Source organism: Periophthalmus magnuspinnatus, chromosome 14, assembly GCF_009829125.3.
Source record: "Periophthalmus magnuspinnatus isolate fPerMag1 chromosome 14, fPerMag1.2.pri, whole genome shotgun sequence".
NCBI lineage: Eukaryota > Metazoa > Chordata > Actinopteri > Gobiiformes > Gobiidae > Periophthalmus > Periophthalmus magnuspinnatus.
The window spans coordinates 21270057-21288999 of NC_047139.1; the positions used below are offsets into that span (position 1 = coordinate 21270057).

General features: G+C 39.9%; 1 protein-coding gene across 1 annotated transcript in view; it reads left to right on the forward strand.

Moving 5' to 3' along the window:
- The first annotated feature begins 548 nt into the window (after positions 1-548).
- The window catches only part of jam3b (junctional adhesion molecule 3b), a 70715-nt gene continuing 52320 nt past the window's right edge, over positions 549-18943 (forward strand). The window contains exons 1-2 of the mRNA XM_055226885.1: positions 549-636; positions 1189-1413. Of these exons, the coding sequence (XP_055082860.1) occupies positions 549-636; positions 1189-1413 (313 nt within the window). The remainder of the gene's footprint in view (positions 637-1188; positions 1414-18943) is intronic.

Sequence of the window (18943 nt, forward strand, 5' to 3'; positions counted from 1 at the left end):
AAATCAGAAAATAGCATAATACGGGTCTTTTAATGCAAAATTTATGATAGTTAGTCAAATGAGGGATTATATCAGCAAAAATAAACAGGTCATATTTCATTAAGTGTGTGTTCACATTTGCAAAAACTGGGACTAAACCCAAAACTAAACCAGAAGTAGAACAGGCCCAGTGTGAACATATTGCAGAATTCTGAGTATTCAAAGATGACCTACAAAAGCCTACCTGTTTGTCAATGATGATCCTGTCTGATCATAAAAGCTAAGCAAGGCCAGGCCTGGTTCGTACTTGGATAGGAGGCCACTGGGAATACCAGGTACCACAGTGACAAGGCAAGTTTATTTGTACAGCACAATTTGTACACAAAGTAATTCAAAGTGCTTTACAGAATAAGAAAGACATTAAAATCACAACACAACAAATCAAAACATCAATAATCACAAATAATCATCATAAAATTAATATTAAATCATAAAATGAACATTAAATGAGGCAGTAGTAACTTTAGTGAAACAGTTGTTGGGCCATTAGGTGGTGGTCGAAGGGGCTGATGGCACAGATTGTCAGCCTTGCTTCCTGTCAGTCCATCCAGGGCAGCTGTGGCCTGGCCCAGGTGCAGACAAAACTGACTGAGGGTGGTTGGAGTTTCAAATGAGTGCAAACATAACATGCTTTCATTGAATGTAAGTATTTTAGATGTATAAATTGAAGGTGCAAAGACATTTAACTGAGGTTGCAATAAACCCTTTGTCACCCCTGTAGTTGTGGGCCTGGCTGTGGCTACAAAGGGGCTTTGGGTCTCGAAAGGCACTGTAAAATACAATACATTATTAAATATCACAAAAACACAGCACTTTCTGCTGATTTGCATTTGTTTTGATCTGATCTTAATTTATCATGAATGCTAACGCTGTGGTTTCAAAATAATACAGAGCATGGAATACAACCACAGTAGCCTCTCCTGAGACAATTTTTCCTCATTTATTTGAACCACAAACATAATCTCGTTCACAGTAGTATATTTTTCTGACACCTATAACACACACAGACCCGTAGGCTGGTGTTTCCTATCTGAGCTCCCAGCGGCTGCCTACCTACAGTAGAGAGAAAATCCTCCCACATCGTGTCAGCCGTAAATTCTGCCCTGTGTGAGTGATGCTTTCGGTCGCTATGGGAACCTAATATAATAGACACCCCTCCCTCCTCCTCCCGCTGTGGGCCGCTCTTTCTCTCCTCTCCTCGCGCCTCTCTCTCTCTCCCCCCTCGCGCGCTTAGGTCCCTCTGCCCCGCTCCATCCACGGCACAGCTTTCCAGCCTACTTTGCGCATGTACGGCCAGTCACACCGAGCATTGCATCGACTCCAAGATGGCGATAACACGGCTGGCTTGCCTCCTGACTCTCCTCTCAACTCACTGTAAGTACAAATACAACCGCTGTGACTGTCTGACAAGCTTGCTGTTCGCTTTTGTGGAAAGAGAAGCGAATTATGTGGACTTCTGCGCTGGTTTGAACGACATTTGAGCGCGTTTGGGAAAGACACGGCATCTGAAGTCGGTCTGGCAAAGTAACGGGGAACTCAAAAGTGGGCTACAATAAAACTCACGGACCATTACTGTCATTTTTGGACAGGAAAGAACAAGCTATGCTATGTCAAAGTTACTAGAGCGAGAGATTTGGTTTGGTTTTATCGCAAAATGGCAGCGCTTTTGAAAATCCTACACGGGGATAAACTTTTCTAGTAACCCAAAGCCTTTATTTCAGCCGTTGTTTATCAAAATTGAACTGACTGATGCTAATTATGGACTTAAATGTGACTTTTGGTAGAATATGACCGGTTATAACCCATGCGTAAAAGCGAGCGCACTCCAAAAGCGTAGATCGGTGACCACGTTTTGTCCTCGCCTCGCTTCGTAAAAGTTACCTCCTCATCTCAAACTTTTCGACTACTTAGCGAGTACTTGGGTGCATTAAATATGAACAGGACCAACCTACTTTGTGGCCCGTGCAGTTAACTATTTAACGCGTAACAGCGGTGATGTCGTTGGCGCTGGTGGATGTAGAAAGTAGTGATGCGAGATAACGGTTTACCCGCAGTAGATGAATCGGGTCTGCATTCATTGGACTAGCTGCGGGAGGAGTCAGGGCATGCACTGTCCTCTCGAGCCTCCCCCCTCCTCCTATTAGCCCTGCTTCTCCCCCCTCACTGTAGCCACTCTTTCAAGCCGCACCAGAGCAAAGCTGGTAAACAAAACAGCCGTCGGGAAATCGATTATTCGGTCACAAAGCTCCGTCATTCTTTTAATCTCATTTAAAACCAATGCGCGGACACCTGTAAGAATGCAGGCTGCGTGGAGTGGGGTTCAAACTGGTCAATCGACGCGCTGGGTACGATTTGTAATTTAAAAAAACAAAAAACAAAAACGTAATAGATTTTTTTTTTTTTTAAATATATATATTTACGCCTTTTACAGTGACACTTGTTGCTGTGCTGCAGAGCTGGTCAAGAATTCACTGTTCCCCGTCAAAGCCTCTTGTCTGTGGTTCTACGGTCATAAATTAGAGCCAATAGGGAGCAGTAAAACTAGTACAAAACACTCAGAGCGAATGAGAAAGTGATTTAAAGTACATTTCCAAACGTTTAATTCAGCACAGACCAGAAAACAGTTAAAGGCACACCATGTCACTTTTCTTATGACGCATCAGCACCTTCTTCTCCATGGTGATATTACTGTTTGATGGAATGTTCGAGAGTATGGCAGAAAAGCTTACTACTATTGCATCAATTTTTAATGCTGGTGTTTTTATTGCTGTAAAACACTTGAAAAACATGTATTCTTACTGTACGGGATCACCTCTCCACAGATGTGATTTGGCTGAGTGACGTCACCGCTTGTGTCCATGGAGATTGATGATTTAAAGGCCCATATTGCCCAATTTTCTGTCATAATGCTGTTTCCTCATCACAAACAGACCTGGAGTTGTGTTTTGTTTCATTCACACAGAAAACACTCTGTTCCACCTGGTGATGTCATGTGGTAATACAGGAAGTTCTCTTTTGTGTTTTTAAACTCCATACACCTTCTCTAGAATCATTTTGATCATTTCAGCTCTGGAATTACCAATCTCTACTGAATAAAAGGTAACATAAGCTCTTAACTTGAAAACTACCACTTCATGACATCACAAGTTGGAACAGAGCATTTTGAACTTTGGAGCTGTAGACAGACTAATAATAAAGAGTTACTCAGACATGTGTGAATGAAACAAAGCACAACTCTAGGTATGTTTTTGATGAGGTAACAACATTATAACATGGTTTAAAGCTCACAAGAGTCAATTTTGTGTAATACAGGACATTTAACAACGTATCCGCGGCCAGAAGTTACATAGTCCACCTTTAATCCATCAACATAAGATAAAGGCTAATTAGCACTTTGAAATTTTTCTCTCCTGTTCATTTCAGTGGTTCATACCTCTGTTCCCGGTATCACAGAGGACATTTGCAACTTGGTACTCGCTCTCGGTTTCTGCATGAATAACTCCTGTATTATTAATTCCAGCGTGAGAGCGCGCTTTAAAATGTGCTCTATGTTTTCCTCTGTGGACACAAATGAAGCTAGGTGAGAGAGGGGAGATTCTGATCAAAGAAATGTACAGACATGAGCAAGTCCTGTGATCTGCCATGTGTGTGAATGGGCCTTTCCGCTCGGATTTAATTAGGAATTGCACTGGGGTTTGTTTGAAATCTGCTACTGTATTCTCAACGCTGTGTCTCGTCTTGACATACCTCGAGGCGATGTTCAAGGTCGCACGATTTTGGGGGAAAATCTAATTGTCATATGTTTAAAGGGCCCGTATTACGCTATTCTCTGATCTGTGCTATAATGTTGTTTCCTCATCACAAACAGACCTGCAGTTGTGTTTAATAGACAAACCCTACATGTTTAAGATGTGTTTTTCTCTCAAGCAGAAAACACTCTGTTCCACCTTGTGATGTCATGTGGTAATGCAAGAAGTGCTCCATTGTGTTTTTAAACTCCATACACTTTTACACAAGAATCATTTGGATGATTTCACACCTGGATTTTCCATTCTCTACTGAACTAAACAAGAGTCAACCTCACAAGAGTCAATTTTGTGTAATATAAGACCTTTAAAAAGTAGTATTTTGTTCAGAGTTCACATTGTAACCAACTCCAAGGAGCGTTAACATTTTAAACAAGACTGAGATATGAACTGATAAACTAATACAAGTGTTTCAGAGCATGTTTGTAGAGGTCTAAGCTACAGCTACAACAAGAATTTAGGGATCTGGGATATTTTGTTCTATTATCAAAATAATTGCAGCCTTAGTATTGTTGTAGTAATGTTGCATATAACAGCAAACTAAAACCCATGAATGGTGCAGTCCTGTTTTGATATTGTTGTCCGTGGTTACATCTCGTTCTTTTAATGATGTTTGCTTGAAGCTAGTGTGTGATGGGGCGTGGGAGCAGTACAATTGACATTTTCAGAGGGGCAGCGAAGTGGCAAAGATTTAAGAAGTTCTTTTGTCTTGGCTGGACAGGGCTTAACCATGTGCTGCATGGGCTCAGGGCCAAGACGCTACTGTGTTTGGAAGCAGGACAAATCTGGAGACTAGAACTGGACACAAGATGGTTATGAATAACTACTGGTGCTTTTAGATACAGACTAGTGCACTCTGTAAATAGGCTGTGGTGAATCTAGTTATTATCTGCTGTGTCACAAAATGTAGTCAACGATTATTTTTAGTTTAGTCTCCTAGTCAAATGGTTATTTTGATTAGCAGCAGTAGCTTAGTTGGTAGAGTGTTTGTCCAGTGAGCTGAAGGATGGTGGTGCGATTCCAACTCCCATAGATGGATGCTGTTGTTGTGTCGTTGGGCAAGACACTTAACCCACCACACCCCCAGTGTCTGTGTACACTGGTGTATGAACGTGTGTGTGAATGGGTGAGTGGTTCCTTGAAGTGCTTTGAGTGACTTGAATGTGTAAAAAATGTGTAAAAAAAATTTAACCTTTTTAATTCACAATATGATTTTGCACTATATAACTTTTCTGGTACTTGTTTCTGTGGAGATATTAGTGCTTTGCCTGGGATGTTCCACAGTATGACATTAAAATTATCTATCCCCATGGAGACAAGCAGGCGTCACTGCCAAGTTACAGGTCGAGTAAGAGGTTTTTATGATAATTTTGAGAAATATAAATGCTCACAACTGAGTTATGCTAGTTAGATCAGTTTTAATGACCTGTACAGCCAGAACTACACACTTTGACAAAACTTTACATGTACGAGTGGGTCTTGAGCTGTATCCCGTCTGCTCGTTTTCAGAGGGTGTGACTGACAGGCGGATTAACCAATCAGAGAGATGTGTGGTCCATTCGTGCCAAAAACAAACATGGCAGCTCACACAAAAGGACTGAGAAACAGCACAGATTTTTGCAGCATCAACAATGGAAGCTCCATACCCCATATTTATGTCAGGTTAAAGAAATTATACATTGTTGGGAATGTTCCGAGAATTTTTTTGAGGAACCGTCTTCTGCATTTGAGAAACACGTGATACAAATTAGTGACTGGTTGGTTCATCTCAAGTTAGGGCAGAGGATATTTACTAGAGATAGACTGATATATTGTTGGCCGATATATCAAGCTGATATTTGCACTTTTTAGCGTATCAGCTTCCAGCCTTAAATCTCCAGCATAGGCCGATATTTCATTTTGGCCAACTAGGTGCCTAAAATTACAGCTAAGTGCAAAGAAATAACTGCTTGAACACTGAAGTGCAAAGAAACAACTGCACAAAACGTGACAACACTTATGGATTTATTGTTAAAAAAAATGTCTGTGGATGAGTTTGTAGTAAAATTAATTTGAAGAATAAAAAAAATAAATCTAATCATCATTATATATTGATGCAAAAGTATCACCAGAGCTAATCGGCCATCGGTTGCTCTGGTTTCTACACAATCGGTATCGGCATTGTCCGTGAAAAACCCATTTTGGTCAATCACTAATTGTCACACTCTGTTGTTCAGTTCCAAACCTTTCTGGATTTGACATCTCCAGAATAATGCCAGTGTCTTTGTTATAATAGGTCTTAGGCGAGCATTTTGGGGTTCATATAGTCCAGATAACAGTTTTCCTGATTTTCCGTTGCAGCCCTGTGGCATGGCATTGTGTTTGCTTCTTGTAGGTCACGCTTTGTTATTTTTGTGTCTGGGATATGTGCTTGTCAGACTGCTATCATCTTAATGGCTCCACGGTCCCATACAGCGATCCTTGTGTCAGCTCGCCCCCTCGATACACGCATTTGTCAGCGGAGCCAAAAAACACCAGACCTATTGTTATTTTAAGTAGCTGTGTTTTCAACCAACTTCCCAATCGGATCTAATGGAATGCCAATGTTTTCCTTTGTTGACTTTACCTTCTCCCTTCGCGTATTCCTGAAAGTGGGCTGCGTTTTAAGACGACTTCTGCAAGAGCCAAGTTATGTGAGATTTTGGCAGATGTTCAAATCGGATAAGGACAGAGCGAATATAAACTTCAAGATCACATTTGAAGGAAGCACCTGCGAACGCTCCGACGATCTGCTGCTTTGAGAAAGTCTGGAAATAAAACTTGAGTCAAATGTCAGATATGATATTATAATGATAACGTTATTGTTTCCCCCATAAATGTGTTTTTACATAGACCTGAATAAACAAAACTAGTATGTTTGTTGTCACGATTCTAAAATTTCAACCTCAATTTTGATACCAAGGAATTCGCTCAATACTTTATACTGATTACGATACCATATATACAGAATAATAGTACTTTCTTTATGTTTCCATGAGGTCTTATTACACCTATCATGATAACAAACTTTTCACAATATGGTATCAACTTTTTGGCCATAAAATTGACTAAAATATAAGCATGTTTTTGTTTATTCCATTGAGAAACTTAGAAAAACACGTGTCCTTACTCTGGGTGGGCTTGCATCTCCACAAACCTGACTCTTCCATGTCATTATTTGTCTTTTGACGAGGGCGACAGTAGCTCAGTTAGTCGAGTAAAATGGGAGAGTGGTTTCTTGATGTGAAGCGCTTTGGGTGCTTTGAATTTGGAAAAGCGCAATATAAAAATGACCATGTTTTGAATTACGGCTTTAACTTTCTATTTCCATATTATCACTTTAACAATATTGAACTTAGGATATGTTCTGTGATAATCCTGCTTTAAGGTTTTTGTGTCAGTGGCATAAATGAGTTCCAATATTATCACGTGTAGTCAATATATCAAAATGTGAATTATGTGTTGACCTCGTGTTGCATTTACTCACAGCCAAAATGTTTTTTTCCTCCGCAGAGAACTGACATTTTTATGACATGGCATTATGTGGGTTTTCACTGCTGCCTGTCGACTTAATCCAATTTGACTTTATCTGAAAGTGTGAGATAAGAGCGAGTGCGGTGCTAGATTGTTGTTGAACCGCCCTCAGTCTGATAAGCCTGATGATAACTAACGCAGCGGTGGGACGAGTATTCAAGAGGTGTACTATAGTAAAAATACACATTGCTAAAAACGTACTCGATCACAAGTACAAGTACAGCTGTCAAGATTAAGTAAAAGTGAAACGTACGCATGAAAAATACTACTAAAAATACTACAGTTACATTCTAAGGCTATTATTAGTAGCATTTTAAATCTGTCTTTTATACTTGATTACAACGATTAACAGTTTAAACCATAACCATCTGCACATTCTCTGAGCTCTGGCCAATCAGAGCAGGCGATGCTGTGACGTTATGTGTGTTTGTAAGAAGAGGTGAGATAACAGTGTATATGGACAAATGGAGATGAACTCAGTAATTATAATTGTAAATGTCGCTAATTACAGTACCTTATCGTCTCCTGAGGGAACTTTGTTTTGGACTCGTAGCATTGAGGATAACAGTTTCAGCAAAGATTCGGTAAAAATACATAAAAATATATTAAAATGACAGCAATAACTTAAAGGTGCTTAAGATGAGCTAGTTTACAGTTTACCTAATCACAAGTACAGGTTCAGTTGGCAGAGCGTTTGTCCAACGATCAGAAGTTTGGCAGTTCAAATCCCGTTCTCGACATAAACATCATTGGTTGAGCTCCAACAGATGAATGCTGTTGTTACGTCCTTGGGCAAGACACTTAACCCACCTCACCCCAACACTGGTGTATGAATGTGTGTGAATGCTTGAGTGGTCCCTTGATGTAAAGCATTTTGAGTGCCTTGAAGCTGGAAAAGCTGTGACCATTTACAAGTGCGTATTTAAAAATCTACCTCAAAAAGTACAATTACATCAAAACCTACTTAACTACAGTAACATGAGTATTTGTAATTATTTGTTACTTTCCACAGCTGCGCGTACATCGCCCAGACTCGCTTTGAACACATTTCGCAGGCTGCTGATTGGTTGACAGGCGTCTCTTCAAACATTCACTTAAACCAGTGCCAAATGTCAGTGGTTTTCATTATTGTTTGGCATGCGCGTCGATGAGACTGGCAGCTTCGGCCCCAGATAAGTGCCGGAGGAGGTCCCAGAGGAGGAGCAAATTGTCAGATGTTGCCAGACCCTCCCAAAGATTGTGAGCAAATGTTTGGTGCTTTCAGGATGGCATCTACTACGGCCCCTGTGGGCAGCTTACATACAGATTGACATTTTACTGTCCAGGCAGTAAATGGCAAAGCAAAAAGGGATGGAGACAGACAGAAAGAGACCTGGGCTGAACCGTGTTAGTTCGAGCCAAGAGATATTCCCAAAGTGAGGCATGTCTGGGAAAACTCACCTCAGAATTGACTGTTTCAGTGTGTTCATCAAATTCATGAACCCAAAATTCCAGTTGTTTATGAATTCTTAGTATCATAGATGTTATCTGTATAGAAATGTTTGTTCAGTTGACACAATGACATTTTCTTTTGTGATTATAGTTGTTGTGAAATTCAGTTAGGGCTGGGGATTATGTCATAAAATGTATTCACAATTAGTGTTACTCAAACGGGTGACTCTCAAGTTTTTGTTATATTTTTCTTTCCAAATAAAGACAGCTTTCAAGAATGACTTCACAAGACACACTTTGAATCAGCACCATTTATTCCTGCAAAGTTTGAAATCTTGAATGTCAAACCACATATTTTTACTGATAAAGGATTAGCTGTAGACCTCTCCATTAAAAAACAAAACAAATTTTCCCCATAATCTTGCATTCATACTGTCAGTAGTACTGTCATATAAATATTTTTAGGACTTTTAGGTCTGGGCATTACAAAGTGATGTATTACACAGAGTTGGAAGTAACTGAACACATGTACAGATTCAGAATACTCATTTGAAGTAACTGTATTAGAGATAGACTGATATACCACACAGATATTTGCACTTTTTAGCAAATGGGCTATTGGCCTTAAATCTCCAGCACCGACCGATGTTTAGTTTTGGCCGACCCTCTGCCTAAAGAGTACACACAAAGCTTTATTTTAAAACTTCAGTGCATTACATAAATTAAGGGAAATAATTCAAATCAGCCCTATATATATATTAAACAATCGATATTGGTAGATCTCTAAACTGTTTTCTGGTACAGTTACTCTTTCATATGGTGTTATTCAGAATGCAGTTATTTTCCTAAAATCCAAAAAATACATGGCAGTACTTGATAACACAATTTAGGCTTCAAACTGCTCAGAAATAGTGAGAAAAATATAAAACACTGCTGTGGTAGTGAGGCATGTGTGAGTTTTCAATCTCTCATTAGTGATAAACGCAGTGAAAAAACGTAAAGCTGTTTTTAATTCTGTTGTGTTTTTACACCATAATTTAAATGCAGCTTGGTGTAAAAGTATTCTAAGTATTCAGAATACAGTACTCCGATTGGACCATATATCAGAATACGTTACAAAATACATTTTAATTCCAGTATTCAGTATTTTGTAATTAAATACATTTTCAAAGTATTCTTCCCATCACTGGTATTACATTAGCATAAAAACAAAACTAAAAAAAGGAAGAAGTAATGTCCAAAACTTCACATGGATCTGTTACTGTTTATGAGCGAGCCCTAAATGCAGAATAACTGAACATGTGAATGCAGTATTTCAATTTGGATAATGGATTTTATGAGATCGTTTTGAGAAGACAAAGCGATCAGAGACAGACAGTTTTACTCGCATGCCTTCTTTTGAAAACAAGTAGGGTCATAAATTGTGTTCATGATTCAGTGATGAGGGAGTAATGGGGAGTGTGGATAATCTGTGTATGATTCAGAGCAGAAAATATGTAACGCTTTCCTTCCTGTATTTTCAAAACTTTAGCTTTGGCTGTGGTCAGCTTTGTAGATCTCTGTCCAAACAGCCAGTCCATAGGATCTAGCACATGCTCCTCACTGTGGAATGACCCTAAACAGCTGAGCAGGATGAGGGTGGAGGTGTTTTGAGTCGTAACCCGAAATATCTGTCCCTCCCAAAACTGAGTGTGTGTGTTAGCAAATGCAGCATTCCAAAGCAGAAGCACATGGAGTAGTATGTGCACTGACTAACAATCACAGCCACCTGTTTCCAAGAGCAGATAAAAGCAGCCCTGTGGAGCAGAGGGCCGGCGCAGGAGAGGGCCGGTGGAGCAGAGAGCTGGTGGAGGACAGGGCCGGTGCAGGAGAGGGCCAGTGGAGCAGAGAGCCAGTGGAGCTGAGAGCCAGTGGAGCTGAGGGCCAGTGGAGCAGAGAGCCAGTGGAGCTGAGGGCCAGTGGAGCAGAGAGCCAGTGGAGCTGAGGGCCAGTGGAGCAGAGAGCCAGTGGAGCTGAGGGCCAGTGGAGCTGAGGGCCGGGGTCAGGGCACAGGGTCGTGGAGAGTCCCAAGAGTCGCACATGAATTTTAACTTGTATTTGAGTCTTTGGTAATGCTTTATAATTCAGTTCAAGTATATTTCTATAGCACATTTAAAACCACCTCAGCTGACCAAAATGCTTCACATAAAAGTTAATAAAAAACACCAAGATTTCCTGTCTAGCTAGCATTAAATGCCAGGGAGAAGAGGTGGGTTTTCAGTCTAGTCTTAAACTATGTTAAAGACTGAAAGGATCTGACAGGCAGGAGGCGCTGTTCCATAGTCTGGGTGCTGTCACAGAAAAGACTCTGTCTCCTCTGGTCTTGAGTCTGGCTTTGGGCACAGCAGCAGGAGCAGGTCAGCTGACCTCAGGGCTCTGGGTGGAGTATACGGCTGCAGTAACTCCCTCAAATAAAGAGGACCCATAGAGCGCACACATTTAAACACAGGCAATAACATTTTGAATTGCACCTGATATGAAGCAGGAGCCAGTGCAGGTTTCAGAGCACAGGCCTGATGTGTTTTGTCTCTTAATTTTTGTCAGCAGAGGAGCTGCAGTGTTCTGGATATTATGATTACAAATATTTATAGCCTTAATGCATGAACAAAGATTTTATATATAGTGAACCTCTTAAAGCTACCGTTTATAATTAGATTGGCCGACCCACCCTTTGGTAAGTTTAAAGCTAGTGCTCAACCAGGAAGTATAAGTGTCAAAAGCAGCTGTCTGATTGTGTTTAGGCAGTCTACCCAAATGAATGTGAGTATTAACAATGAGCCAAAGGGTTTGTGAGAGCTAGGGATGAGTTTTGTATGAAGACTTATTGAAAAGACTGCTAAAAAATAACAGTAAATCCTGCATACTTTATACTTACAAAATACACATTCAGCAGCAGTACTTGTGTTTATAATTAAGTACATCTTTAACCTGTAACTGTGCAAATTCCCGGTACTGTTTCCACCTCTGTCAGTATAAGCCATAGCAGATGCTGAGGCTGAAAAACAGTTCCACACTCACGTTCCCGTAGCAGCGCTGGCATGTGCACTGTAAATGTCAATATGAACGCCATCGCTCATAAACTAGATCCAGGCTCCGAGCGCCACTGACCACAGCAGCACACAAACCTACAGCGTATGTGTGCTCAGTTACGGGACTGTGGTGTAACCTTTAGCCTTTTACACTACAAAATACTCACATTTTAATGAGGGATTTTCAAGTGTCTATAAAAACAATAGGAGCCTGTCAACAGCTACATTTATGCTTTTCTTCTCAGTTGTCATGGTGGGTTTTATATTGTCTCCAAGGTAATGCTGTTATTGTATTTTTGGTGATTAGAAAAAACAGCTTTCATAGGAAAACTCACTATTGGCGACAGTACTTCTGTAGGTAGAGTATTTGTCTACTGATCTGAAGGTTGGCGGTGTGATTCCAGCTCCCACAGATGAATGCTGTCGTTGTGTCCTTGGGCAAGACACTTAACCCTCCTCACCCCCCGTGTCTGTGTACACTGGCGTATGAATGTGTGTGTGTGTGAATGGTTGAGTTGTTCCTTGATGTGAAGCGCTTTGAGTGCCTTGAAGGTGAAAACCATGGAGATGTTCTTGCTTTGCTTTGCCTGGGATGTTCCACAGTACAACATTATACAGGTGACCCTGTCAGGTCAGTTCTGTGAAGAGGCAACCCTGCACCCAGTAAGAATGCATGTTTTTGGAGGCATTTTGTGCAGTTTACACACCTGTAATTGAATTTATACAAAATACATGTAATGCCATACTATGCAACATCCAAAGCAAAGTGATCTCCTGGAGGCAAGCATGTCACAAACCCATTACCAGAAAAAATACACAGTGCACCCAGCAGCAAAATCAACTTTTAAACTAGAGCTTTGAACCATGTTATAGTTGTTTCCCCTCAACATTTACTCACTCGAAGTTATATTTAGAGTGTTTCGTGCATGTTTGAGTCATCTGTAATTGCTTATTTTCAAGACGCCATTTTGATGATCAATCCTCCTTTTCCAAGCCACCAGTACACGCCCACTGGTCTTCACTTACTTTGTTCTCCAATTGTTTTTTCTTAATCAGTGATACACGTAGGAATCGGCAGCGTTGCGTAGTCACTTTGATAGAAATTAAAAGAAATCTGCTTCTTGCTAGTGTGATTTGCAGCTATTCATCAGAGGTGCAGACTCTTTGTTGTGATGACATTTACAGCTACGTCATCTCCCATTGGGCACAGCAGTTTTCTAACGCAGAAGTCAGCGGATTTGCTTCTTTCAAGTTGTTTTAGATGAATATTGCGATTTAAAATGTCCAAATTATAACATAATGATCCACGGATGTCATAGATTATAGTTCTATAACAGACATAAGCACTACTCACACATACATTTACACTGCAAAAACTATGAACTGATTATTGTGAATGGGATAACTAAAAAAAAAAAAAAGATATTATTTTTTTCAATATTGTCCACTTCCATACGAGTAGGTCTGTTTGTGTAGTTCATGCGAGGAGACAATTTCCATCCTCTTTAAGGTAATTGGCTTTGGGAACTTCCTCAATAGTGACCCTAAAGTGGCTGTTTGTTTTGACAAGGCTCTGTTATTCCCAAGATCAACGGGATAATCTGTACGACGCCTGTACGTGGGCAGCTCCGGCTTATATCAGCATTAGACTGTTTCCTATTGGTGGTCACATGGTCCCCAGAGGCAGGAAGAAGAGCTGTGTGTATGTGCATGTATTTATCACATCACGGGGACTCAAATTTGATTACACTCTATTCATCAGAACATGCTTTTCTTATGGGGACAAAGATCAGGTCCACATGATGTAATTTAGGAGGGTAAGAATTTATCAGAATAATTGACATGATTGTCATTTGGATTGAACAGACTCTAAAACATATGACAAAAGGCAGTGTATCCCAAAGACAGTGGCATTATTAGATCAAATTGGCAAATTAAAATGAACAATTTTTGGTTTTCATCAATAACAGACTTGGTAAATACTGGTAAATGGCAAATTGTTGCATTTCACCCATTCATACACAGACATTCGTACACCAGTGCACGCAGACACTGAGGGTGAGGTGGGTAAAGTGCCTTGCCCAAGAACACAACAACAGCATTTTTCTGACGGCACTCAGACACTCTACCAAATGAGCTACTGTCGCCCTAGATATTCTATATCTAGAAGCCTTCACTCCCCATATTTCAGCCTTTTATTTGGTTAAAATGTATTAAAATCTCAATGAGAAATAATCGTTTGACCAGTCTAACCGATAATACCAAAATAATTGTTAGTTGCAGCCCCAATATAATACCGTTATTATTAGATCAAAACATGATTTGCAGTTCAGGTATGAGGTCAAATAGGTTAAGATTAGAGTTTAGGATAAGGTTTAGGCAAGACGTTACTATGGTTAAGGTTAGGATCAGTCTCCAGGAAATGAATGCCAGTCTCTAATGTCCCCAAGAAGCATGGAAACCTGACGTGTGTGTATGTGCGTGGATAGTAGCAGCTAGCTAGCGTCAATAGGGCAAAAGAGAGAAGCATTGATCACACATCCAAGTGCTGTCAGCTCCGTAATAATTAGGCGTTTCATTATTGACAGCAGGCAGCAGTGAACTAGGCTCCAGGCTGCGCTCCTGCTGAGAGTTCTAATCTAATAATGATATTGGTTTTATCTTTTGTTTACCACATAAACAAAAGGCCAATTACGGTCTAAAAATATCCGCCAGGCATCGGATGACCTCAGGGTCTGATCACAGTCCGCTCCAAATGACTGGTCAGGAAATCAGAGGTGTAGCGGTGAATGTGTAGCATGTTAGCACATCTCACTATCCATGGGTGTCAGCATTATGAAAAGGTAGCACTGCTGTCATAGTGATTACCATTTTAAAACTAAAGATTATCTGTTTTGAATGGGGGGAAGTCATCAATACATTACAAATAACAGGAAGCTTAAACCAATGAATAGAATCGCAGCAGCTGCACGGAGATGTATGGAAAGGAAAATTTGACAAAAATCATACTGCATTGATAAAATTACACCAGTAAGAGATTTATTTATGAATAACAGTTTTTTATTTCCTTATTTTTTTGTCAAACTGAGGTGAGTGAGGACTTTTGGCTGCTCATCCAAGCCGCTTCTTCAGTTCTGGTCAGATTATTGGTGGACACTGCCTTATATCTACCTGAAGGGGAGAACTAACTACACTGAAACTAAAAACACATATTTGTTTACAGTTTCTATTTTTTAGCTAGGTTTATGGATCTACACATGTGAACTGTCCTTGAGTCATATTTAGCATAATCGTTCAGTGCCCAATCATTCAATTATTTATACTAAAGGCATTTTAGACTTACAATTAGAAGAAGAGCCACAAGGGAAATTACTACAGCTTCTATTACAAAAAAAAGATAGTGAAATCACAGTAATTAAGTAGCAAAATACTTGTGTCAAACAAGTTGCAAATACAAATACAAATGTGTGTATTTAAGTTTAATAAAATAAGTCTAGTCTAGTACAAGACATGGGGTAACTGTCATACACCTGTTTGTGTTAGGTCTTGTCGTAAGTATCGAAAATCAAATACTAATTGATACTAAAACTAGTATAGAAACAAGGTACCCATTTGAGCAGGTATCGATAACACATTCAGTCACATTTATAGGACAGAAATGAACCTTTCCTGAATAGCTTTAGAATGATCTCGAGCTGTATCAGAACAAATATAAGATGACATAGTATACACCCATGGACCAGTATGGAACCTACTGGACGACTGAGGGATTACACAGATATAAGACACATGAGAATAGAAAAGAAAGTACTATCGGTTCATGCTGAAAATGTCATTCTATTGTCTAAATAAAGAGCGTATCATTCATTTTGGGAGCAACGTTTGTTAATATTATTTCTATGTTAGGCTTTGTTGAATCTAAACTTCCATAGTAACATATAAATAAAACCAGCTCTTGCTATTCTGGCTTGGAAGGACACTGGGGCAGATATTTCACGCTAAAAGCTCAGATTGTGCGTTTCAAATGCAGTATATCTGGGCTTGGCTGTTTGGGTTTCCTTGAAGTTGACAGACATACGATATATAAGTAATAAACCAGCACTGGGACTGGCATGAAATGAAACATAGATATTTAAGGGAAGGCAAGAGTTATGATGGCAGATATGTGATGGGTGCAGATCTGTGGAATGGGGCAAATATATCAAAGTTACATTTTTCTGTTGGATGAGACATGCTGTAATTATGTGCGTGTGGGTTTTGTTACCACGGGGGAAAGGACTGGCACTGCTGCGTATCACTGTGAATTTTGAGAAGAGACAAACTGATTTTAATATGGTGTAACTAAATAATTGAAAGAAGCACTTGTTAAATACAGTGTGACACTTTCTGGAGGTGGCATGTCACCTGTATGATTCCATGGAAACAGAAAGCAAACGTCTGCAAAATGGACTTTTTAGAGCTTCTCTAGTTGTTTCTCCACATTTACTCACCCGAAGTTGTATTTTGAGTGATTTGTGCATGTTTGAGTCTTTAATCGCTTATTTTCAAGACACCATTTTGCTGATCAATCCCTGTTTTCACTGCCACCGGTACACGCACACTGTGACATACTTACATCATCAAAGAAAAAGAAAGAAACACAACCAAAATGGAAGAAAGCTTTTATTTAATTCTATTTGTTTGGTTAAGAAGTTACATACTGCGACTTTAAATGTGGTACTGTTTAAATTGAAAGTCTTGTTCAAGTTTATATAAATCTTAACCAGTTAGAAGTATTTGAAAAAGCTGGTCAAAGTGGCCTCGATGACGGATGGATTAATTAAAAATACATTAAGTTAGCAAATTATTGTTTACATCCTGGACTCTGGCCATTTCAGAATGACTCAGCATAACATTACCACAACTGCCAAATGTTTATTGCACATAACATCTGTTTTGTGAAAGATAGCCACTTTTTATTCTAATTGAAACTAATTTGGCATCGAAGACATCACCTTTAAGAGAACTTGGGGTGAGACATTACACAGAAACTATGGCACTGCTCCAAATGAGTTTCTAGGGAGGAGGAATCAGCTTGTGTTTAAATGCCTTGTAACTATTACAAACATTTATCACTGTTTCTACATTAGCTTTGACAGATTCGATTTGCGTCTCATTTGGAGTACCCCCGCTGGACATTTACCTCCAAACAAGCTAAACTCATCAGTTTGAGTGTCACAGGACAGCTCTCGGTGGATCCTAACCTTAAAGATTGGTGTGTGCTTATTTTTCTGTGGTATTTTTGGACGGGTGGAGCGGAAGATGATTGGCAGCTGTGGCAACCAATCAGCGGCCTTAGAGATCCAGGAAGGATTCACCTGATTGGACAGATTGTTAGCTTGGCAAATCCAGAATGATTGCTCTCTGTGTTTTAATTAGATTTTTTTTTTTTTTTTTTTGCGCCTCAAACCAGAACCAAACACAATTGTCCAATCATGTCCCTGATTGGCTAATCCACCTGTCAATCACGCCCATCCAAAAACTGGGAGTTTCACCGTTTACCAGACTCACATCTTTGTAAAGTATTGAGGAAGTGTGTATTCTGGATCTCAGGCAAACACATTGTTACTAGGACTGGGCGATATGCTGATAAAAATCCATTGTGATCTATTATAAACATAAACAAAACAAACTTTGAATAATTGCCAAAAATAATCAAATTTCTTCCCCCAAAGTCTGAGCCAAACCACTTTCTTCTACTAAAATTGTCCAAACAAAGCAGACTAGTTAAATGTCTGTATAAGCTGTGCAAAAGGTGGAAATAATAGAAATTGAAACAGCGAGCGCGTCTCAAATGGAGTTTTGTGGTTGTGTCATCTCTCCCTGCCTCACTGTGAACCATGGGAGTGTGAAAGCAGACACAGGGCTGGTCTAACATGTGTGTGAGGGTATGCTTTGGCTAAGTGAGTGCCTGGGATGTTTGTCAGGATACCAGGCATACGCGGCGTGTTTGTACCATGGTGGCTAGCCCCGGTCTGAGCTCCAACAGGGGGGTGGGGTAGGGGGGCTCCATGTGCTCTGGTCAGCTGCTGCGTCACAACAGTAAATAACAGCTCAGAGCAGTTTGGGAGGATTTCAGAGTGACTCAGTGCTTTGGTGGTGGTGGGGTCATAGTCATTTAGGCCCCATTCCAAATCCTATTTATTTAAAGACTGTCACACTGTTTCATAGATGCCACAGGAATTTTATTTGTTTTATGTAGAATGTGTGTATTTGTATATGTGTGTATTTGACCATTTACCATTTTGGGAGGAGGGGAAAGAATTAGAGGCGGGACAATACACGAGATTGGGTCCATGAGAACAAGACAAAACGAGATTTGATATAATATATAATAATTAAATCGTGGTTCAGTTCACAATTTTGGCCTCACTATTTTAGATTTGCTTTATTTATTTATTTTAAGCCGTTGTTGCACTGCTTTTTTGGAACTGCAGTTTCCAAGAAATGTTACTCGCCAGACAGCCCCGTAACCCATTTTTGTTCAATGCAAATGTAAATACAGGGTAAAAAAATCTCATATGTTCTTAGTCTTGGGGAAAATTTATCGCACAAGATCTTGTCTGGCGAGATCATCTTCCATCCAGTTGGTTAATACGAACATTTTAAGACCAAAATGACGAGCCTGACAGCAGCAGTTACAGAGCGAGGAGCCACAGTTTTTCAATAGAAAGTGAATTGGAGCCAGATTCGATAGGGCCGGAAATGCGCTCATTCTCATTTCCTATTAGGAAAGCTAGCAAGTTAGCTATGTCCATTTATATATATAGTTTATGACACCAACTGGCTCAGGGTCTACAGGTATACCTTGGCATTCTTGCTATAACTTGGCATTAGCATGTTTCCTATGACACATGTCTTGGTATTACTGTGCACTGCCCCTGTACAAAAAAACATACCATACCATAAAGTGAGATTTACATAGACAACTTGATAATATGGATGTTGAGTGTATTATCTTTTCAGGACTGTAATATACTGGCACGTCTTGCTATTCCAATCTGTCTG